Consider the following 24,876-nt stretch of genomic DNA (forward strand, 5'->3'; position numbering starts at 1 on the left):
AACTATAGTTACTGAGCGTTATGTTGCTTCCATCGCTTCCATCAGACAATGAACAATTCAGACCCCACTTAGAAAAAAAACGTTCAACGGTGGTCCTTCATTGGTCCAATACGTTGGATCATTGGTCCAATGAAAGTCCAATCAATCGTTCAACGGAGGGCCAACACGGGACCTTCGTTTGCCGATTTTGAAACAGACCGTTGAACCGAATGCCATTTTTTTCGTTCAACAAATCCGGCAGACAGAGGTCCATTGTTGAGCCATTTTTAACATGAGGAGTTGAAGCCCCGTTGGACTAGTTTTACTGTAGAATTTCTGAAGTTTTATCCACTTATTTGTTCAAACTAACAATACATACCTGCACAATACTTTCACTTCACGTAGAATAACAACAAATTTTCTTTCTATGGAAAGGTAACACTTAATTTTCACACTATTTTTGCAAGAGAAAAAACAACAACAAACCGTTCCAGCAAATTGAACGAATATTTCGTGCAATATATCGTTCAACAAGCGCTCAAATATCAACAAAGTTGAACGGCCTGCTGAGAGGGACAGTAGTGCGTTGCGTCTCGCTCTCGCTCAGTTATGCAATGTCTCACGTTCACTATTCAGTTTCTCCCGTGTATTGGTCTCACTTAGTGTGTTTCGTACGTCGCTCGATTACAGCTGACGGAAAGTCACGGACACGGACCACGAGTAGACGGGAAAATAATCACTTCATTGTGATATCCGGCCAACCCTTCTGGTAATCCGTACCTAGTGAAGTTCAATATTCCAATCGTTGTAAAGGATAGTAGAATTTAACTAGATTGGTAAAGTGCTATAGTGTGTAAATTAAACCAATGTTTTGGTAATAGAAAAAAATTTTTACGTCGATTGAGAGGTCAAGTAAATGCAAATAGATAGACATAAGAGTGAAACGAGCAAAGCTTCACTTGTTTATATCTAGTCTATTTGTAGCGTGAAGGAACCCACAACTGCATGAAACCGTATCACGAAATTCAAATTACGAATAGTACACGCCGTTTAAAATAGTGATGGGAGTTACTTTTCCATTAAACTGAGAAAAGAAAGATAAGGTTGCAGTGTTGGTTAATACTGGAAATTATATCTGACAAAAAATGCGCACCACGTTCTAACTGTAATTCTTATCTCGTATTTCAGTAGATATCAGCAAATGTCTATAAAGTATATACGATGAGGCGGTGTCTAATTATTTGAATTTGTAGTTCGATAAATGTGTTTAAAATTTCATTCGTAGAAGTGTGAATATTTATAATATAAATAAATACAAACTCGTCTAACGCCATGCCGAAGTTCTATAAAGTCGAAATTAATAAAACAGAATGGGAAGTGCCAGAAAAATACCAGATGCTAACTCCCGTTGGTAGCGGAGCTTATGGACAAGTATGGTGAGTAGATACGTTGTAACCTTAAGTACATCTATAGGAACCGTTCATAAGGTATAGTAATTTAATACGAATTACAATACAGGATATATTGGTCTATGTGAACAAATGACGTCATTGTTTTCGGTGTTGATGCGTGGAACGAGGAGAGAGATTTCAATTACTCCGGAGAACCGGTTTCTCCAACCGTTCACCTGGCGTTTTAACATGTATAGCATCTCAACGCAAAATAGGGAACCGCCTCGCAATTCAACAAAATAAACATTCTCTGTAACGGCGCTCAATTAACACAATTCATATGATTTCGCGTAGTTTTCAACAGTTGTCACGTACTTACTATAGTTTTGTACCTTGTAAATTTCAAACGAATAAAATACTTTTCATAATTGTATAATTTATTAGATATGAGAGATAAAGTCACATGGAAATATTCGTGAAAATATAAACAGCTATATAAATGTCCACTCAAATTTCTGACCCAATTTTCACTAACTTAGATTCAAATGATTTGACTTGAATTGTGTGTTTTAATAACCGATATGATTAAAATTAAGTTCAATTTGCGATCTTATGAAAACAGTTGTTTTAAAATAAACACAAAGACATTTATCTCCGCTACCGCCTAATAAATTTTCATAAAAAACCATAGTTAATTCTTGATTAATACACTAAATGGACGTGAACTAAATGAATTTGAATGATTCCATTTGAATATGAGTTTTGCCATTAAGGCGTTCTCCCTATGATTAAATTCACGTTTTCAAAGTCGGTTTCCCTCATAACTTGCACCAATCCATTTAAACATTTTGAAAAAATTTTTTGTACATAATTTTCCGTAGTAACGGTGAAGATCTAACCTAACTAAATTTAACTAGTAAACTTTGATTCTTTGATTCCATATGATCCAGCATCAAATTATGTTTGTCATCGCAATGTTACTTTTTTCGCGAGACACTGTCACTGCTGTATTTTTTATTATTCCTAAAGATTTTACATAATATGATTATCACCCTGATTGTGGATATAAAAAAAAAACGTGATTAATCCACCTAGCAGTGAGATGATACCATTTTTATCATCCGCATGTGTTTTTTGCATGGATATTCTTCGGTGCTTTAGTTCTCATGACATTATTTTAATGACCGTCGTTTTAGGCGGCAATTTGAGATTTCAATCGTAAATCGGATCAAATTTGATTGATTCTAAGCGTTTGACAATCGATTGAACATTCCATGAGATGTTGAAGTAAGTTCCACTTTATAGTTTTTCGCCATTATTTACGGTACTCCCAGAGCCGGTATTCAGGAAATAGCATAACCAAAAATGTTTCGTATGGCCATAAATTAATACGCCAAATAATTTGCATCTTCTATATCTGTATAAATTTAAAAAACTCATCATCCTGTAATTCCAAAATCGGATAAAATTCACCAATTTTGTATGAGACCATAAGTTCTTTAATTTGAATTTTTGTTTTTGAAGTTCGATTTGGCCTTTTTGAGAAAATGATTGAGATTTGACAAACGATTCGATACTGGAACCGGAGTTCTAAAATCGGTGTAACCGAAATTAGTTAAATTCACCTGAGTGTGTAGACATCTTTGAGAAATTGTAGTGTGAATTAAATTTTTGAGTACCTCCCGGAATCGAAAAATGAATACCGCTAAAACTGAAATAAATTTATTTAGTAATCCACTATCCAAATCTGCCAACCCGATAAACCTGATTAATTAATTTTTTTTTTTTTGTTTCGATTATAGAGACTTTAGCATCTTAGGTCATTCGCCTCTTCGGACCAGAAAAACTTTCTGACCCTATGTGCGGGGTTGGGAATCGAACCCAGGCGGGCTGCGTTAAAGGCATCGACTATCCCATCACGCTATACCCGTCCCCGATTAATTTATGTGAAATGGACCTTTTTATACTAATCACCCTGTATCCCCTAAACCGGAAGTTTGATCTTACTGAAAAGCAAGATGTTTAATAGGATCTTAAGACTTTTCATTTGAATCTTAGATGGTTCTTAGATTTCATTTGAATCTTAGATCGGTTCAGCCATCAACGAGAAAAATGAGTTGCATTATTTTAATCTCGTTTCACATATCATCCTGTGGTTCCGCTATCAGAAGTCGGATCCAAACGTAATTCAGGAACCTTGTTTGGGTGTATACGACTTTTCATATGAATCTGAGTTTGGAGAAAACAGTTGAGTCATCTCCGAAAAAAAATGAGTGAAATTATTTGTCACACACGCATTTGCTGATCTCGATGAACTGATTCTAATGGTATATAGGTGTTATGTCCTTCCAGCATTCATTGCTGTAAGTAGTTGAAATAAATATAAATAATGAATTACTTTCGTCGTGAAATTTCTGCCATCATCTTGTCATATTTACATTATTGTTTACATGTCATATTTGAACGAATATGTTGCCAAAAATGAACCATGCTAAAATCGGTCCGAGGCAAAAAGTCATGAAAAAAGTCTTTTTGGTACTCAGAAACAATTGTATGTTACTTTATAAAAAATCGTGTTTCACGTTGCTCCCAAGCATTGCTTTGTCATACAGCGCTCAAAACTCCTACTACTGGAATAAGGGGAAAAGTCGCTTACACAAAAATATCGATATTTCCGTTAAAAATGGACGGATTTTAACTATCTGTGGCTTGTTGGATAGCTATTACCGTGCGGAATCTAAGTCTGAAAACATATTCTGTTTTCAATGTCAATTGTGACAGATATTGTCAAAAAACTGAAAATATTTGACATAAAACTTCGTATAACTCAAAAAGTAAACATTCGATCTTAAAACCATTCAATAGCGTTCATTTGCGACTAGTTTGATCAAAATCGGTCCAGCCATCTCTAAGATCTCGACCTCTTAGTTGGCAACACCCATACAGACACACGCACATACAAACACACGAACATCTTCTCAGTTCGTCGAGCTGAATCGATTGGTATATGATATTCGGCCCTCCGGGCCTCGGAAAATTTTTCTAAAGTTTGAGCGAATTCTATGCCTATTTTTCATATTTATAAAAAAAGGTAAAAAGATTTTAAAATATGTGTCGACTCTAAAAATACGCATAAACGTACCGTTTTTCAAACGAATCAATCTCAGTTCCCCTTGAAAAGGTAGATTTTTTATCATAGTTGATTTTTTTTTTATATTTTTCAAATCGATTTGATGAAAGTACGCAAAAATTCAAATCAAAAAGGTTTACGGGAATTCTTTTCTAAATGCTTCCGTTCCCGATCATCGGGTTTGAAGTTAAATTTACTAAAAATTTTAAATTTCTGACGATTTCGAATGTTTTTAGCATTTATTCAAATAAAAGGCTTTTTATAATTTTTCTATTGCATCTCCAGAAGTTGAAATAAACGAATGGTTTTGTGTGTTCTTTGAATATTGTTCATTGAAAATTGGGTAGTGTCGAACATTTTTGAAAAATCATTTACCTTTTCTTCGTATTTTCTTATAGTAAAATATTTCAAAAATATTTGGTCAAATTTTCAAGCCTATCTGAACAAAACTCTGGAAGTTGTGGTCCATCTTTTTCAGGCGCGTACTCAGAAGAATTTTTGGTGTGTCGTTCCAGAACATGTTGATCAATTTCCATACGAATGGATATATTCATATAACCACTTGAAATTTTTTTTTGTTATGTAAATCGTAATCGTTTGTTGAAAATTATTTATTTCATGACTTAAATATTTAAAGAGAAGAATTTTCATAATATGATGATTTCTTGAATTGCGGAGGGGGATTGAACCCCTAAAACACCACCTGTTCACGCGCCTGATCTTCTCCCACCTCATACTGCGAAGTGGCAAGAGCTCGGCGCACAGGCCCAATAGTTCTGCTTCGATTGACTTGAAAATTTGACAAAATATTCTTGAAATGTTTTATTATGACCAATCAAAATGAAACAATATGAATTATCGATAATGTTAGACCCTACACTGATAAAAAAAATTTACATCTATTTTCATGAACATATTTGGAGCACGAAACTGAATTTGAAGTTACTCCTCAGATCTATATACTTTAAAAGTAAAACTAAGCGTAAATTAAAATATGTTGTATAATTCATTGAAAAATCAAGGCATTCTAATTTATTTTTACATCGATGATGGTTTTCATTAAAGTTTTTGATTCAATTGATGTCTATTTCAAAGTTCAAAGGAATTACATGTGTAAATATCATTATTTTTTACTGTGTACGCCCCTAAAAAAATAAAGAATTTGATGGACATTCAACTTGAAACGCGTATTTCTTGAAAACTATCTCAATATTTAACCACTGAAAATTTACAAAATGTCGTTCAAATGATGCTTTGTATTATGCAAAACATGCGATTTTTTAAGGATTGCTTTGAAAGAAAATTTGTGTTAGTTGTTCTTTGTTTCGCTTTTGAGCCCAATCGGACTAGTTCCTTTGCATTTTTGTTGGGACGTTCTCGTTCTTCAGCTGAATATTGCAATACCCTGCACAAACCCATTTCTTCTACTTGCATTGTGGTTAGGGATCTGACTGAAATGTTTCAACAAAGATCTGTTTTGTTAGAGCCATATATTTGTATTAGTTCATCTGTGTCAACAGTTGTTCTTTTTTATTTCGCATTAACTTGTAACATGAAGATCGATCGAAAACGTATACCACGTATTTTTCAAATTTGAACAATTCATGAAATTAACAGCAAAGGCGATAGCAAAATCTGAATCGACTTCCTCCGAACTGGATGGGAGTGAATTTTTGCCGGAAAATTCTCTGTAACGCAGGAATTGTAATTCTTATTAACAAATATGTCGAGGAACAAGTTTCACCAAATCTATTAGGCATTCTTTAAAGCTATACACTGTAATAAAAGTACATTATTGTTACCTTTCTCATACAGAAAGGTTATGCTATCACTATGAAAACAAACTTTTCAAACGAGGCCCGGAAGGCCAAAGTTCATATAAAATTCGATTCAACTCGGCTAACAGAGCAAATGTGTGTTTGTGTGTGTGTGTGTGTGTGTGTGTGTGTGTGTGTGTGTGTGTGTGTGTGTGTGTGTGTGTGTGTGTGTGTGTGTGTGTGTGTGTGTGTGTGTGTGTGTGTGTGTATGTAGCTAAAATATGCACTCACTTGCCTGGGCGATGGCTGCGTTGATTTTCATAAATTCTGAGCAAGGGAAGGAATGTTAGTCCGATACTCTTTGTTTCTAGCGACCGCTGGTACCACGAGTTTCATAGGATAGGAGATGTATTAGTAGGGATGGGAGAAAATCTGGAATATGTCATGGTAAACAATACGATCTCAATAGAAAATACGTTGTACGAAACGATAAACTTTCAGAATTCGTAAAACTACAGACATTTGTGAACTTTTCCACGTTTGTCTTTACGATGAATAAGGAGTTTATAATATATCGACCGATGGAACTATTTTTGTTTTTCTCACATAGAAAGGTTATGCAATCACTGTGAAAACCGACATTTGAACAGAGGCCCGGAGGGCCGATTATCATATACTATACGACTCAGTTCTTCGAATACGCAAAATACCTGTATGTTTATGTGCGTATGTGTGTTTGTTACGTTTTTTGCACTAACTTCCCTCGGAGATGGCTGGACCGATTTTCAAAAACTTAGATTCAAATGAAAGGTCTTGTGGTCCCATACAAAATTCCTGAATATTATTTGGATTTAACTTCCGGTTCCGGAATTATGGGGATAAATAGGCAAAAAATTGTGAAAATAAGTGCATCAACTTTTTTCGGTGATGGCTAAACCGATTTTCACAAATTTAGATTCAAATGAAAGCTCTTTAGGTCACATACTAAATTCTTGATTTTTGTTGGAGCTGACTTTCGGTTCCGGAGTTATTGGGTAAAATGTGCAATAAATGAAAATCTTTGTTATAACTTTTCGCAACCGATTTCCACAAACTTAGGTTCAAAAGAAAGGTCCTGTGGCTACAGTCTGTAGTCTGTGGGCTTGTGAGACACTGATGATAAATGCAATGAGGTGTTCGAAATACCGTTATCTGTCGTTCACTATTACGTTAGTATCATAACGAAATAGTTTTTTCATAGTGGAACCCAAAAGGAACCTATCATTCTTTTTAAAGACGGTTCAGTTTCATTCCATGATCCACTTGAAAACCAAACTTTGATATTCCTCTTATTTTTTAAATATTATGTTAGGTATTTCATCATTTATTATTAAATTTACTCAAGAATAGTATTGGAACCAAACGATTAACTGCTATAAATTATAAAATAAGCTGTTACTTTTATACATTGTGTTATTAATTTCATAAACTATTTCGAGTTTGTTTGCATCAGTACATCATTTCTATTCAAATTTAGCTATTGGTTGAACTAATAGACGCAATTGGAGTCAGAACTAAGTCTTAAAAGGGCCAATTATTACATTGAAACTCCTGTTGAGTTATTGTTGAACAAAAAATGACCAAAGAATTCAATAAAAAACTTTTTTGCAATCTGCTTTCCAACGCATATTTTTAAATAACTTTATCAGGAAAGGCGGACATAGGGAAAAAATCATGACTTTTTCTTGTAATAGTTTGAAATGTGACGTGCAACCTAACTAAAGATCTACTATCGGTTATTAGTAAGGCAGATTTATCTACATTATTGATACTGAAGGGTGATTTTTCAGAGGTTTGTTTAAAAAAAAGTTCAATCAATCAAAGATCAATATAATTTAATATTTGAAGATGATCCAATTTTGGCACATTTTCTGCAACATATCGGCCGATTCCCATGAATAATGCCACATGCCCATAATCCACACCAAACAGTGACTTTTGTGGGGTGCATTTGTATCTCCTGCAATGCTTCTGACTGGTCTTCACTATAGATGTGGAAATTTTGTTTGTTGACGTATCCATTCAACTAGAAATGAGCTTCGTCGCTGCACACAATTTTTCGATAAAAAAGTAGATCTTTCTTCACCTTTGCCAACGCCCATTCATAATTAAGTTTTAGACATATCGACATATATTTTTTTACATTAAGTATTTTATTTATTATCCATTTTTTGTCGTCATTTATGGTATTTACTATTTAGTATAAATTTAGTTGTATTTCTTATTGTTTCAGTCCGACTTTTATTTCATGTTTGGATTTATATCCTTGAAATTGTATATTTTTATCTACTTAACCTAAACTAACCTAACCTAACTCTAGCTGTAAAGCGCTCTAATAATAGTATGTTTAGAAGTTGAACATTTAGTTTTGAACTGGTTGTGTAGTGTAGAAATCATTCAATGTCTGCTTGAAACGTTGTGCATTTTTATTTGACTGTTTAAAGCATAGTACAGACGTGACTATCCTCAATTCATCAATGTAAATGATGATGCTATATTGGCTCGGCATGTGAGCACATTGCTCAGATATCGTTGTAACTAAGTCATTACAACAGTAAATACATCAATTAAACATGTCCACGCACCATATTGATCAGTAGCTGCAGGCTTGAACTAAATAATCGCTCCGACTAGATCTCTAATTAACTTGTTCTTTTATTTTTTGTTTGCATTCTCCACAGCTCGGCTACCGATACTCAGCACGAAGCTAAAGTGGCTATCAAAAAGCTTGCACGGCCTTTCCAGTCTGCCGTTCATGCTAAGCGAACCTATCGCGAGCTTCGCATGCTGAAACACATGAATCACGAAAACATAATTGGCCTGCTGGACGTGTTCCATCCCGGAGGTAATACGTTGGACTCATTCCAACAGGTCTACCTTGTTACCCATCTGATGGGTGCAGATTTGAACAACATCATACGAACGCAGAGGCTCTCAGACGACCATGTCCAGTTCCTAGTCTACCAGATATTACGTGGCCTTAAGTATATTCACAGTGCTGGGATTATACACAGGGTAAGTGATAAAATCATAGATATTGTGATTGACATCAATTCCAGGGCTCGGCAATCGGAGGCCTTAAGCATTAATGTTACATGACATTATGGGTTTATAATTGCCTCGCAGAAGTTGCGTGTTTCATTGCACCAGAGCAAATTATCCTTTATTACTTATGACTCGCCACTATTTTCACGTTCTAGTACTATTTTATGGCGCGACGTGACCTCGAAATTAACCCCTACAGGTCGATAGGATCGCAAACCGACTCAATGTGATATATGTTAAGCACTCTACATACTTGTGTATTTCAGGATTTAAAGCCGTCCAACATTGCAGTAAACGAAGATTGCGAACTGAAAATTCTAGATTTCGGTCTAGCGCGACCTACAGAAAACGAGATGACCGGTTACGTGGCAACTCGATGGTACCGGGCACCAGAAATCATGCTTAACTGGATGCACTACAATCAAACTGTGGACATTTGGTCGGTTGGGTGCATAATGGCAGAGTTACTCACAGGACGAACATTGTTTCCTGGCACTGACCGTATCCTTTTGCGAAATGTTACCTTAGAGCTGTTGTATATTTTGTATGCTTCTTTAAACTGGAGATGTCGTATATTCGGATTTTAATTGAATCTTCATTCTATTTCAATATTTAGATCTTTTCGTTCACATTACACCAGTCATCACGAGACCGTCTTTCCCTAGTAGAGTAACTGTACTTATATTAAGCTCAGTTCGCTGAACCATCTCATATATTTGAACCATTTGTTAAAGTAAGGTTTGAAAATCGGAACGCTATCTTGTAGAAGAAATGTTTATTTCACCAATAACAGTACAATTCAGTGTTTGTATTCAACAAATTATTGAGATGAATATTGGTGCAGTTACTCCACTACGTTTCGTGGCAAAACTTTTATTTCGTTTTCACTATACTGGCAAGCCTGATATCGTGTACTTTTTGTGATTGTATCTTGATAGTGATTGTTATTTACTCCTTCACTGAACATTTTTAAATAAGGTTTATGTTGTCGAATTTGCTCCAGTTTTTTTGCGCATGAACATGGTTTTACTAACTAGTTGCTCTTCAAGTTCATATATAATTTATTCCCGTAGTACTTTTAACTACAATATACTAAATCGCACCATACTTTATTACTAACTTTCCTTCAATTTTCTCATCACTGAGACACTTTGCTTTCAAGCTTCCACTTCACGCATAGTGTTTCTCATTTTACAGTTAACATTCATTTTTTTTACTGTGTCCTTTCGTCTTTTCTCTTTCATCTCTCTCTCTTTTTTCTTCTGAAATTCCATCCAAAAACCCTACTTCTCATCTCAAATCATAGAAAATTTTTCACTTTACATACCTTATCTAGAACTTTTAATCTTTTACCATATAAATTTGATTTCTTCAATGACAACAATACGCCTGTTGAAGCAACAGGAAGTAGACGTAGGATCCTACGATTCCGGTAAGGCTCTCAAAGTGTGAGCACGTTGTTTCGTGCAACAAGGCGAATATTCGATTTAAAATTTCTTGTGACGACATAGTAAGTCTTTCAGGGTAATCTGTGAAAGTAAGGTCCATTAGACGTTAAGCGAAATATATAAAAGGTGATTTTTTAAGAGGTTTAAAATTTGATTTAAAAAAAACTCCAAATTTGAGAAAATTGATGAAATCTTCATTGGAGTCAATAGAACGATCAATATAATTTAATGTTTGAAAATGATTACATGTATATGTTGGCCGCGGTTCCGCTTTAGATGACCCTTGCGCAAGGTCCAATTTTGGCACAATCTTTTCAAAATATTAGCCGGTATTTAACGAATAAATGCTTCGATATTGGCTTCCAGTTCGTCAATCGTTGCTGGTTTCTCTTTGTAGATATAAGCCTTAACATGACGCCACAAGAAGTAATCCAAAGGCGTTAAATCACACGATCTATGCGGCCAATGTGGTATCGTTTTGTTGAAATCATATGTCAGGCAGTTCAATTCTTCCATATTGGCCAAAACAAATTATCACACGATAGCGTTCGCCATTTACAGTAACGTTCCGCTCATCGTCGCCTTTGAAAAAGTACGACCCTATGATGCACCGGCCCATAATCCACACCAAACAGTGACTTTTCTTAGATGCATTGGTAGTTCTTGCAATGCTTCTGGCTGATCTTCACTTCAGTTGCGGTAATTTTACTTGTTAACGTATCCATTCAACCAGAAATGAGCTTCGTCGATGAACACAATTTTTCGATGGAAAAGTGGGTCTTCCTTCTGACAGCAAAATAACCAATACTTGGCAAGCGTTGTTCGTTCGTATATCGATTCATGATTAAATTATAGACCAAACTGAACAAGTTTGACAATGACAAAAGATACGATTCACTCATGATCTGTAAAAAACAGTGTTGCCAAAACGATACCAGCATCAAAAATTACCCTTTATGTGCGTTTCTTATTACCGAATTAGTCGCATTCAATTTCCGTTAATGTACATTGAAAGTTGGTTACTTTCCTTAATTATCACCATATTTGGTGGGATGAAAAGTATCCTTCCTGGGAATGGAGAAAACGTTTGAATTTTTAACTCATTGGTTTTAGCCATTGTATTGATGTTCTTGTGTGCTATCTTTCAAAATCAAAAATTGATTTTCGCTTCACGTTAGGCCATTTCGCAGTGATTTTAGCACTCAACCACTCCAACAATGCCCAGCAATACTCGCTGTTGAAGGCTTTACTTTTTTCAGGTAGTCAACAATAAGTATTCCATGACAATCCAAGAAAACCGAATCCATGACTATTCCTTTCCATTGAGTCTTCCTAGAACGTGTCGGAGCACACGTGCCGACTTCAGTCCATCAATGGGTACTTATTATGTTATCTGGCATGCAAGAGTAGATCTAGGTTTGATCGACAGTTACTAATCGATGCCGATGCGATGTAGTCTAGTGGATTCCGCATCAGTATGGTAAAACAGGCTTCCGAAAAGAGCTCGCATTCGTGTTTTCACTCCGGAGTTAGCATGCGCTGCTTCCAACGACAGAATAACTTCGTTCTTCAGAAATTCCGTATGTTCCTTCGAAAATAATATGGGAGTCATAAATTAAATTTTTTAGCAAACAAATTCAATAATAGCGAATACTTTTTAGCATGTATCAATTAATGTGCACTTTTTTAAAGATCGCGAATGAAGAAAATTTTTTCCATATTCCTAAAGCCTGCGACCGTTCAAAGTATGGAGGTAATGTTTGCACTCTCTCAAAGAAGTCGATTACTTCCATTTCTATTGAAAAGAATAGAACGTTCAATTATCAATGATGAATGCTAGTTCATTCAACCGTTTAGAAGAACTAATTCCTTAGAATCGTTCGCGAGCGGATTGCCTATTTCTTGCCACCACAGAATATTTAACCAACCTTTGATTTCCTTGACCGATTTTCATCTCAAAGGCACTGAATGAATATTCTTCGTCCACTCGGATTTGATTCGGAATTCATCCCGAACTGATAATGTGGGCATTCTCTCCCAGACGGACTGAGCGAGGAATTCTTACTCGATTGCTTATTTTTGGGTGCCCGATTAACCCGATTTACAGAGTGTACATTGTAAATGTCATTTTTTTTTTTTCAAATAAAATTTTTATTAGGCTCATTTGCTTTAGCTTAACGTGGCCGATTGTCTTGTTGTTAGGGAGAGAGAAAGGGATGCCGTATTACGGGGCGGCATACTCCCCAGTTAGTAAGGGGACATAGGGAGGGTGGGACCTACACAGTATTGAATTGAAATTTGAATACATCATTGGTTTGTGGCATACATCTTTTAGACACATTTTGCGTTCGATGAATCTTCATGTTTTTCAGCTTGTAGCAATGAAGAGATTATTCTGGATTGGGATGCTTCGTTGGTGTGTTCTGACGTTGATGTGACGTTTTTGGGTAGCTTCCAGCAACTCAGTCAGTTCAAGGCAGGTGCATGCTCCGAAGCATCGTTTACACAGGCCATACTTCCAGCAACGTAAAGAAGAGTGCGGTAGAGCTGTAGACGAGAAAGAGATAGGGAGAGCACTAAATTTGAGCATTGATAGTTTTCAAGAAGTTATAGATGAGAGTCATATAAGGAAGATTTCGAGTTGCCAAGACGTCGCGGACTGGTACGAAGGGTGGTATACCTCGGGCCCGAAGGGAACCTATGAGTTGGGACCTGGCATCACAATACTCGACACATGTCCAAACAACATGTTCGATGTCATGATAACCCTCACCGCAAACGCAGACACCACTCTCAGCGAGCCCCACACGACGGAGATGCGCGCTGAACATATAATGATTAGACATGAGCCTTGACATTACACGAATAAAGTCTCGGCTCACGTCTAACCCCCGGAACCAAGCTTTCGTCGATACCTGTGGGACTATTGAGTGTAACCATCGTCCCAGAGTTCCACTATTCCATGTATTCTGCCAGCTGGCTAGAGTTTTCTGACGACAGCAACTGAAAAATTCATTGAAGCAGATTGGTCTTTCATAGATATCACCTTCTAGTGCGCCCACCTTGGCTAACGAGTCCGCCCTCTCATTGCCCCGTATGGAACAATGTGAGGGGACCCAAACCAAGGTAATCTGGTATGATTTTGCAGATAAAGCACTCAATTGTTCCCGTATTTTCCCCAGGAAATACGGTGAGTGCTTTCCAGGCTTCACTGAACGGAGAGCCTCAATGGAACTGAGACTGTCCGATACAATGAAGTAGTGATCTGTGGGCAGAGTGTCAATGATCTCAAGGGTATACTGAATTGCAGCTAGTTCTGCGACGTAAACTGAAGCTGGATCACTGAGTTTATAGGAAGCGGTGAAATTTACATTGAATATACCGAAGCCAGTGGACCCGTCTAGATATGATCCGTCAGTGTAAAACATTTTATTACAGTCGACTTCTTTAAATTTATTATAAAAAATTTTTGGGATCTCTTGAGGGCGTACAGGATCCGGGATTCCACAAATTTCTTCTTTCATGGATGTGTCGAAAAGCACAGTAGAATTAGAAGTATCCACAAAATGAACACGATTGGGAACAAACGAAGAAGGATTTATATTCTGAGCCATGTAGTCAAAATACAAGGACATAAAACGGGTTTGTGAATTAAGCTCGACGAGCTTTTCAAAGTTTTCTATCACCATCGGATTCAAAATGTCGCATCGGATTAGCAGTCGATATGAGAGATCCCAGAACCTGTTTTTCAACGGTAAGACGCCCGCCAGCACTTCAAGACTCATCGTATGGGTTGATTGCATGCAACCCAAGGCAATACGTAAACAACGATACTGAATTCTTTCCAGTTTAATGAAATGAATATTCGTAGCGGAGCGGAAACAGAAACATCCATATTCCATTACTGACAATATCGTCGTTTTGTACAACCTGATCAGGTCTCCTGGGTGAGAGCCCCACCAAGTTCCGGTTATTGTACGAAGGAAATTGATTCTCTGTAGGCATTTTCGTTTCAAATACCTAATGTGACATCCCCAGGTACCTTTGGAATCGAACCAGACCCCGAGATATTTAAATGTGAAAACCTGAGCTATGGTTTCACCCCCTAGTTGAAGCTGTAGTTGCGCAGGTTCTCGCTTCCTTGAAAATACAACCAGCTCAGTTTTCTCCGTAGAGAACTCGATACCCAATTGAAAAGCCCATGTCGACAAGTTGTCGAGGGTATCTTGCAATGGTCCTTGGAGATCGGCAGCTTTGGGTCCTATAATAGACACAACACTGTCGTCGGCAAGTTGTCTTAGCGTGCAAGATGTGTTGATACATTCATCAATGTTATTTACGTAAAAGTTGTATAAAAGGGGGCTTAAGCATGAGCCCTGAGGAAGACCCATGTAACTGAATCGCTTTGTCGTCAAATCACCATGCTCAAAATGCATGTGTTTCTCGGACAATAGATTATATAAAAAGTTGTTCAAAACTGGTGAAAGACCATGCTGATGCAACTTCTCAGATAGAACGTTAATGGAAACTGAATCGAATGCCCCCTTGATGTCGAGGAAAACTGATGCCATTTGTTCTTTACGAGCAAATGCCATTTGAATTTCTGTTGAGAGCAACGCTAGACAATCGTTCGTTCCTTTGCCCCTGCGGAACCCAAATTGTGTACCTGAAAGCAATCCATTTGTTTCGACCCAATTGTCTAGACGGAAGAGAATCATTTTCTCCAACAATTTCCGAATACAGGAAAGCATAGCAATCGGCCGATACGAATTGTGATCGGAGGCTGGTTTTCCAGGTTTTTGAATAGTAATAACTCTCACTTCTCTCCATTCGTGTGGGACAATATTACCCTCGAGGAACTTGTTGAATAAATTCAACAAGCGCCTTTTGGCAGAGTCGGGCAGATTTTTCAACAAGTTGAATTTAATTCTGTCGAACCCCGGGGCTCTATTGTTACACGACAAGAGCGCAAGTGAGAACTCTACCATCGAAAACGGTGTTTCGTTTGTATTCAATGTCGCGACGCGGGATATCTTCTGTTCCGGAACAGAATCAGGACATACTTTCTTAGCGAAATCAAATATCCAGCGGTTAGAATATTCCTCGCTTTCGTTCGCGTGATTTCGATTGCGCATGCGACGGGCCGTATTCCAAAGAGTGCTCATTGCTGTTTCTCTCGTTAATCCGTCAACAAACCTTCGCCAGTAACCGCGTTTCTTAGCTTTAATCAGACTTTTCATTTGAAATTCTAACGCCGCGTATTTCCGATAATTATCTGGAGTTCCGTTCCTTCTAAACGAGATGAAGGCTGAAGCTTTTTTCGTTTTCAGCTCTGAGCACTCTTTGTCCCACCATGAGTTGGGAGAACGCATACTAGTTTGCGCGCTAGGTACTCGTTTCGTCTGAGCTTGAATTGCGGTGTCAAGAATCAAGCCAGCCAAAAATGTATACTCTTCCTCCGGAGGAAGCTCCTGTGATGTTTCTAGTTTCTCAGACATCGAGCTCGCGTAACGTTTCCAATCAATGTTTCGTGTGAAATCGTACGAAACATTGATTGTTTCCGATGGTCTTCCACGGTTGGTGATAGAAACTATGATCGGCAAGTGATCGCTACCGTGAGGATCACAGATTACCTTCCACTTGCAATCTAACTGTAGCGAAGTCGAGCAAAGGGATAAATCCAGCGCACTTGGTTGTGCTGGCGGTCTAGGGTTCCGTGTCATTTCTCCCGTGTTTAGAATTGTCAAATTGAAGTTGTCACACAGATCTTGGATTAACGAAGAACGATTATCATCATATAAGCAGCCCCATCCTGTACCATGCGAGTTAAAGTCCCCTAAAACCAGCCGCGGTGAAGGAAGAAGTTCTATGATGTCTGCAAGCCGACGATGCCCTATCGAGACTCTGGGAGGAATGTAGATAGAAGCTATACATAGATCTTTGCCTTTAATATTAATTTGGCAAGCAACAACTTCAATTCCCGGTGTCGAGGGGAGGTTAATACGATAAAATGAATAGCACTTTTTAATCCCTAAAAGTACCCCTCCATAAGAGTCTTCTCGGTCCAGGCGGATTATGTTAAAATTATGGAAGTCGAGGTTGATGTTAGAAGTAAGCCAAGTTTCACTCAAGGAGAATACATCGCAATTATGAGTATGTATTAAGTGTTTGAAAGAATCAAGTTTTGGGATGATACTTCTGCAATTCCACTGAAGCACAATGATCATATCTTCGATTCTCAGTGGTAAATTATCCATCAAAAGATACGATCGCTGCAAGGAGGGGCCATTGTTCAGTCAACTGTTTTAAAAATGTCCTTACTGTTGGCAGTAGAGCAGTTAGGAAGCTTTTCAGAGGATCAGTAATATTGAAGGCTGTTAATATCCAGTCCACGATATCGGAAAATTTCAATAATCCAGCGTTTGTTGGATTTTCTGGTTGTGCTTTGGGGTCATTCGGGTTTTTTGATGCCCCAGGAAGTGCTGGGTACTCCTTATCATCCCTAAGTTTTTTGAACCCAGGAGGTGTTTGCTTCGGTTTTGAGTCAGCACTTTTTGTTTCCGTTTGGTTCTTTTGTGACGAAGAGGACAGTCTGAGGCCTTTACGAGGAAGCTTGGGAGAAGCCAGATTTTGTCTTTTCCTGCTTCCTTCAACCTGTGTGTAGGAATGTCCTTCGCCTGGGTCGTCAGAGGTATCCTCTTCAACTGGCAAGATTGCAAACGGGTTCTCAGGGGTCGATGGAGTGGTTCTTTTTAAGATTTCCGCATAAGAACGTTTGGAACGTTCTTTCACGGATCGCTTCAATTTCTCCGCACGCTGTATGTACGTAGGGCACACCGAAAGATCATGAGGATTCTCCCCGCAGTAGCAACACTTTTCCACTGCTCTTCTGCAGAGATCGTCCTCATGGGCCTCTCCGCATTTGCCGCATCGCAGTTTGTTGCAACAATAGGTTGCCGTATGACCTAGCTGTTTGCAGCTTGTACAATGCATTACCCGCGGTACATACAGCCGAACAGGTAGACGAACTCCACTCACTACCAAATAATTTGGAAGTGCAGATCCGGCAAAAGTCACGCGAAATGAGTCCGATTGGTAAAATTTACCATCTATCGATTTGGAGTGCAATTGCTTGCACTCCAAAATTTTCACTGGTTGAAGGTCGGGGTTTTTGAAACGGCCTACCCCGTCCTTCATCAGATCTTCGATTGTCAGACTTTCGTCACGGACCACACCGTCGATCTCCACCACATGAGACGGGACGTACACGCGGTACTCCTTCGTGAACAACTCGCTGGTAGCAATCTCGTTTGCTTGCTTCAGGTCGGACACAACAACGCGTAACTTGTTTGGCGAAACCTTATCTATTGTTTTTATTGCCGAGAAATGTTTTTCCAGGTCCCGAGCAATATTTAAAACTCTGAGAGACTTTAATTTGGGCCGGAAGTATACCACCCACGGACCCCCCGAGCCATCGTCTTGGTAAACTTTTTGGCGAGCAGGCAATATCTTAGAGGGAGATGGAGGCATCGGAGAGGGAGATGACATTGGAGAGGGAGATGGTATCGGAGGGGGAGATGGTATAGGAGGGGTAGATGGCATCTCGGAAGCAAACTCAGCCTCTAAATGTTCTTCGTTCATTCGTTCAGCTTCGCCCTCCTCCGAGACACCCCCACTGTCATCAATATTCATATTTAAAGTGCGGGAGTAAAGAAGTCTCCCGCACTTGAAATGAGAAAGAAAGAAATAAAATGAAAAGAAAATATATGAATAGTAAAAGTTGAAAGAAAAAGTTTGAGAAAATACTTAACAGTATGTCACGGTAAGCTGTTAGGTGAGTTGCTCCTTCACTCCTTCGTTGTGCTTCAGCGTGACCTTGACTCAGGATTTGGCTGCTGCGATGCGGGTAGCAAACAATAGAAATAACTGCTGCCCGAGGATAGCACAATAGCGTCTACTGTCGATACCGATACAAAACCGGTGCACAGACAGAACTCACTTGCGGGGATGCTACTTTTTATCACTTTTATTTAATGCCTATACTACAGCCTCTGCTGTGATAGGCACCTTCGTCTTACCGATGTCGATTGTTAAAAAAACGCGTGTGCTCACTTCGAACATTCGGTTACGAATGGGTAAATGTCATTGAATTTTAGCTCTTTTTATGAACGTGTTGTATTGAAAGGCAGACTGAAATGGCTTACACCATTTTATTATACCCCAGCTCGAAGAATGGAGTTATTGGGTTTCAAAAAATTTCAAAAGCAATTGGTCTTCAGCCAGTTCTAGTTGTCCGAAAAACTTTCGTTTTTACTGTTAATCTGATTGCCAGAAAGATGGGAAGAAAAAAATGTTCAGTTAGTAATGGTCAGTACTTTGAACAAACAAACGTTTGATTTTCTTTCTCAAATAAGCGTTTGTTTTTTATCGCTCATTGCAAGCTTATATGCCTGGAAAGACCAAAGTTGAACGAATTTCAAAAACCTTCTATTGAATTTCTTACTAGGAGTAGACAAATTTATATGAACAATTTTTAAATTTCAAACAGCGCCCAATTTCAACATGTTAATTTATTTACACATTTTGATTTATCATACGTCCTCTCGTCAAACAGCTATTGGAATTGTGTACACGGTATGCCATATGAAATGTTCCAAAAAAAACCATCTGCTAAATTTACCCGCGCCTATATAAACAAAACATAATCCATTAACATATTTCGAATATAATTTGGCAAACGCAAAATGTTCCACTGGTACCCTAACAAAAACAAAATCCTGATACGTGATTTTCTTTCAACTGAACCTTGAACTTGAAATCTTTTCTCCGGATAACTTGAAATCGTGTAGATATTCATCAATTGAACCTTATTATGGAGATATTGGGGACACCCAATGAGGAATTCATGGCGAAGATTTCATCGGAAAGTGTGAGTAATGCTTTTTATTAGTTTTTCTTAGTTTCAATTCACCTGTAAATATAAATAAATCTCTTCGTAGTGTAGCACCGCTTTTTGCAATATGCGAGTTATATATAAACTATAATTAAGCTGCTAACAAATATCTTGCACATTCTTTGTACGGATTGACGCTAGTGTAAATGTAGCAGTACGATTTTTTCTTGTAATTGTTTATCTCAACTACCTAACGGCTGGTAAACGTGTTCTTCTATCAGCTCGAACTCTAACCGGTATATTCCCCTACTGTGCAGAGACGTACCGCGTACATCTAAATGAATAATTCGTAATTGGCCAAGGGTGTTATGCTCAAAGATGCTTTCACTGTCTGTCGATATATCTACACATCATTACATACAGATTCGTAAACCATTCAGCACTTTTGACTTACATATATTTGCAGTATTGTGATTAATCAGCGAGAATCTTAAATGGTCAGTGGTGCACCTGTTCTGCGAGCAAATCAATGCGTTTCAGCATTCCTTCCTCTCATGAAATCGTGTTGTTTTTACCGTACCGGTCGCCTGGATATAGTTTGGCTTCTGTCACTTGCCGGTTTGTCCTTAAAAGCTCCTTAGACATAAGAGCTGGTATTTTGTACACCACATAATGCTCTAAAATAGTAAGATTGCTTTCATGATACATATTGAAGCTTTATGTAAATTCTATAAATATATGATTGCAACGCGAGATATGTTAATCAATCATATGTTGCATATTTATAGACATATGTGAATTTATGGATCAGGCAATTAGTACGCAATGCTCGTCGTTTGCCTTGTTCTCTATTATGAAAAAAGAGAAAAACTTTCCGGATTCCGTTTTATGTTGATAGTCATAAAATTAGAGATGAAACAAAAAAGTGATATAAAAAAAGGAATTATGCTGAATCAGATAAGCAAAATTTCACCAGCAAAAAAGATACACATTTGCCGAAACCCGGGATTGAACCGGGGACATTTAGATCTTCAGTCTAACGCTCTCCCAACTGAGCTATTTCGGCTTGTGGTTGCTGTGTGTTCAGTGTACCAATAAATGGCACAGCTTGTCATGCAGCAAAGTTATATCGTGCAACATTTTACTTGAATTTCAATTACTTACGATACGAATATCCGAGACGTCAGTATAAGAAAACAAACTGTTACTGGTGGGGAACATCAGAATACAAAATCTAATAGTTCTATTTACAGACTCTGATAGTAACAGACCGGCGAATAATTCCTTTGATTTGATAGGATTTTTTATCGAGTAGTTAAATTTGACTAAAACTGCGACCCAACTCAGAATTTGACTTATGGAAATGGATTGAATTGCATTGATAACAAGTACACACCAATCTTTTTATGCGTTTTTTCATGCGAAATTTCAAAGTTATGCGGTTTTCTTGTTACGTCTTGAAAATGCACGACACATCAAGATCTAGCCGTATCTTTAAAAAAAAATTTCCTAATCGACTCTCTGGAACTTGGAAATTTTTGTTTCGACATACTGCCAAATCTCGACGTTTCCTTGCATTTATAGAACATTTAGCAGTCCCAAAGTCGATACTTTTTTCGAGACAACACCAAATCTCGATGTTTCATGACTTTTTAAGACAACTTATGAAAAAAAAAAATTATTCGACGTTTTTTTATGCAAATTTTCAAGTTATGCATTTAACCGAATGCAGTTTTGGTACATAGTCCCGTATAAAAAGAGTTCAATGTAGTACAATAATTGCAATACTGGAGAGAAGCTTACTTCGATTGACAAATATTGCAGTGTGGTTTTCGCGGGTAGTATGAAAACAATTTTTTGATAGATCAGAAACTTGCACTTGTTTGCTAGATGTTTTGATAATAGTGTAAATAACTACTCGACTCGACTACTTTGATCAAAAGTTGAAATTATTTGCGAAGTGATTCACAGCCTTAGGGAGGCAAACGAGCTGTCAAATTTGGGATCCAAACGAACATGGCGTCATTCCATATATTTAAGAGATAAAAAATTACTGGTAGAAAAATACCACTCGTGATTGTAAATTCTTGAGTGTATCAAAACTGTTTTTGGCGGGTTGACGTATTTTTCATACGCTGTATATTAAAACAGCAATCTTTTTGGCAAATAATTTCAACAAATTACCGATTTGACTGCGTATAACCAGAGTGACGACAGCTGTTCGTTTCGAATGACAGTTTTATTCCAAAGAACGAACGACCTGTCCATTGCAATGTTAAGCTAAGGAAACTGCCAACATTTCGGATTAAATGTTTTGAATTGTTGTCAACATTACAGATGAGATACCGTCACTCTGATTCGAGACACTTTAATACCGATTATCAAGTCAAACAGCTTGTCTTTATGATTCGGCTGTCTACAATGCATCGTAGTTAAATAACCATTAACGTTAATCTAAACAGTAGGAAGTCTTTAACTGTTGCAGTGCTGAAGAAGCAGCTTCGTACCATATGTAATTTGAAATAACTACTGAATCGACTGTGACATAAGTTAGGAAAGGTCGTTTCATGAGCAGTCTTGGAAAAATCTTCCTCGTAATTTTTTTTTATTTGTGTGTGTATGTATTTGTACGTACGTGCCAAATAATGCTACTCAATTCTCTCTAAGATTTCAGCACCGATTTTCGCAATCTTAGATTCAAAGAAAAATCATATAGTCTCATAGGCTGCTATGGAATAATATTCACATCCGCATTCCAGTTCCGAAAATATAGGGTGAGACAAATCAAATTCACAAACTATATCGAACCCCGATTTGCAGTTCTACATGGTCAAAAGACTTCGAATAAGAACTCACATCGATTTCCAAGAAATGACTGGCCCGATTTACGCAAACTTCAATTAAATCGAATGAATGATCTCATGAGGACATGAGTTGCCGTTGGATATAATCCGTCTTCCGGTTACTGAGTTCTAGGGTGATGATAGTTGTGTTCCTCTCCGATTCCGAAAGTCTAATCGGTTCTATAAAACTAAATGCTAACTCTTTTCGGTCGTTTTCTTTTTAACAATACCGGATGGTGAAGGCTCATTGACAACTAATCCAAGCTTTGTATGAATAGTAGTTTATTTGTGGACAACGCACTATTATTGACAAATTCGTTTAGAATGTTCGTGCCCTCAAACTTTTTCAAAATTCGTGTGTGTCAAAACAAAAGTCTATAGGAACCTTAACTCATCAAATGATATACATTTACTATCGCTCTGTTCAATGTACTATTTAACGCACTAGATATTGATCACCTCACACGCATCATGTTCTTTTGCGGCACACCCGATGAGGAACTAATGCAAAAGATAACAAGCGAAGAGGTATGTCTCAGCAATAACCGTGCTACTACCTAGAACAAAATTCATCCAATATTACTATTACATGATACATCATCTTTATTACAATAATGATATAATAAACTCGAAACGCGTTATTTGCAGGCTAGGCACTACATTCGATCTTTACCGAAAACTGAGAAGCGCAACTTCTGCGATGTTTTTCGGGGGGCCAATCCCTTGGCTATTGATTTGCTCGAAAAAATGCTAGAGTTGGACGCCGACAAGCGAGTTACTGCTGAGCAAGCGTTAGCACATCCGTAAGTATTAAAGTAAACTATACTTAAAATCGATCCTTTGACATGTCAATTTATAGATACTTGGAGAAATATGCGGACCCTACCGATGAGCCCACGTCTTCCTTATACGATCAGAGCTTCGAAGACATGGATTTGCCAGTGGAAAAGTGGAAAGGTACTTGTTTTCACCTGAATTATGTATTGAGCAAAACGTTATTGTTATTTATTTTCGCAGAACTCGTTTTCCAAGAAGTTGTTAATTTTGTTCCTCAACAGCATGCTCACATCGGCACGGAGGCGGCACAATAGCGTTTTATCAGTATATTAATAATAATAGCTCTACGAGAGCTACAGCCATCCTTGGAGTATATTTTAAACATAATCACATCTGCAGCATAAAAAGGCGACTTTCAAATATGTGAATTTTAGATCTAAGCACGCAAATCATACGGAATAATCTATGATCCAGTTTTCAGGCAGATTCGAAATTTTGAGCGAACATGTTCACCGATGTTCGTACCTCATTAGTACATTGGAAAATTGGAATCCACAAATAGTGAAAAACAAAAGTGTGATGTGTTATAAACAGTGAGTTGTATTGATTGGCAGGGATATTTTCTAAAAATGCATTGCATTGCGAATTATATAGGCTTTAAGAAATCAATGGGAAATCATTTTATTAAATTAGGTTGTTAAATGTTTCGTCAAAATTCAATTCAAAATATATTATTTACAAAGTATATTTGTTCTCCAATTTAATGTATGTACTTCCCCCAAAATGATTACTAACTGATACCGAGAAGAAAAATAAAGTTTAAAGGTTGTCATATCATTTAAGAATTTTTTTCTGAAACTTTAATTAGAATTGATCTTTACATTTCAAAGATAACAATCGAGGTTTACCTTTTTCTAACATCATTTTCTCTGGACTTGAAAGTAATTATCGAGCCGTCACAAAAGTTTAAACTATTTTTAGCAAGCAAGTTTCCAACATAAACTATCTATGTTATGCTTTGAATCATGAATGGCATTCCTAACCTCGGAAAACCAATTAATCTAAACATGGATCGTAGTTCGATACCTCGTGAAGTAACATAGTAACAAGTTGCGTTATTCAGAAGTTCTCTTTTCAATGATGGGTGTATCGTCGGTTAAGAAGAATTATAAATCATGAGGGTGACATTTTTATACTTGTATGATACGAATTGGTTCGAGTCTCGGCTCATGTTAAAAAAAACGATATTCAATGACTTGCTTTGAAAACCACTTCGTAATAACAAAGTCTATCTACTTCGTGAGAAAAGTCTTTCGTTGATCCATTGAACGTCTAATAAATCGTTCAACGAGAGGTCTAGAGTTATTTTTGCCGTTTTGATACAGAGCTTTTATCAACGAGGAATTTTTCCGTTGCACGAAATCAGCAGACCGAAGCCCATTGTTCAATCAATCCAAATATAAAACATTGGACCAGTTTTACGAGAGTATGTTCGAAGTTTCTTGGCTGAACGACCAACTTAACCTCATTTAAAACCCACACAGTGATGTAATCAATAAACCTTACTTTTTACA

General features: G+C 37.5%; 1 protein-coding gene and 1 non-coding gene across 14 annotated transcripts; one reads left to right on the forward strand and one right to left on the reverse strand.

Moving 5' to 3' along the window:
• Positions 1 to 612: 612 nt before the first annotated feature.
• LOC131435013 (mitogen-activated protein kinase p38b-like) lies at positions 613 to 24,047 on the forward strand. Of its 13 annotated transcripts, XR_009230421.1 has the most exons (9): positions 617 to 853; positions 1,168 to 1,415; positions 8,978 to 9,311; positions 9,608 to 9,842; positions 19,639 to 19,718; positions 23,174 to 23,328; positions 23,385 to 23,482; positions 23,543 to 23,725; positions 23,784 to 24,047. XR_009230421.1 is itself a non-coding variant. In XM_058602461.1 (8 exons), the coding sequence occupies exons 2-8, from the start codon at positions 1,312 to 1,314 to the stop codon at positions 23,614 to 23,616; spliced, it is 1,080 nt and encodes a 359-aa protein (XP_058458444.1). In that variant the 5' UTR covers positions 613 to 748; positions 1,168 to 1,311; the 3' UTR covers positions 23,617 to 24,047. The 13 variants fall into 13 exon arrangements, 12 of the variants coding, with proteins under 12 accessions (XP_058458444.1, XP_058458443.1, XP_058458445.1 ...); XM_058602461.1 differs by having other exon boundaries at positions 613 to 748; positions 23,543 to 24,047; XM_058602460.1 differs by lacking the exon at positions 19,639 to 19,718 and adding an exon at positions 22,974 to 23,053 and having other exon boundaries at positions 616 to 853; positions 23,543 to 24,047.
• On the reverse strand, positions 20,676 to 20,748 carry Trnaf-gaa (transfer RNA phenylalanine (anticodon GAA)). The gene has a single exon. It is a non-coding gene; the product is annotated as a tRNA-Phe (tRNA).
• Positions 24,048 to 24,876: the final 829 nt, after the last annotated feature.

Source organism: Malaya genurostris, chromosome 3 (genome assembly GCF_030247185.1).
Source record: "Malaya genurostris strain Urasoe2022 chromosome 3, Malgen_1.1, whole genome shotgun sequence".
In the NCBI taxonomy this organism is placed as follows: Eukaryota; Metazoa; Arthropoda; class Insecta; order Diptera; family Culicidae; genus Malaya; species Malaya genurostris.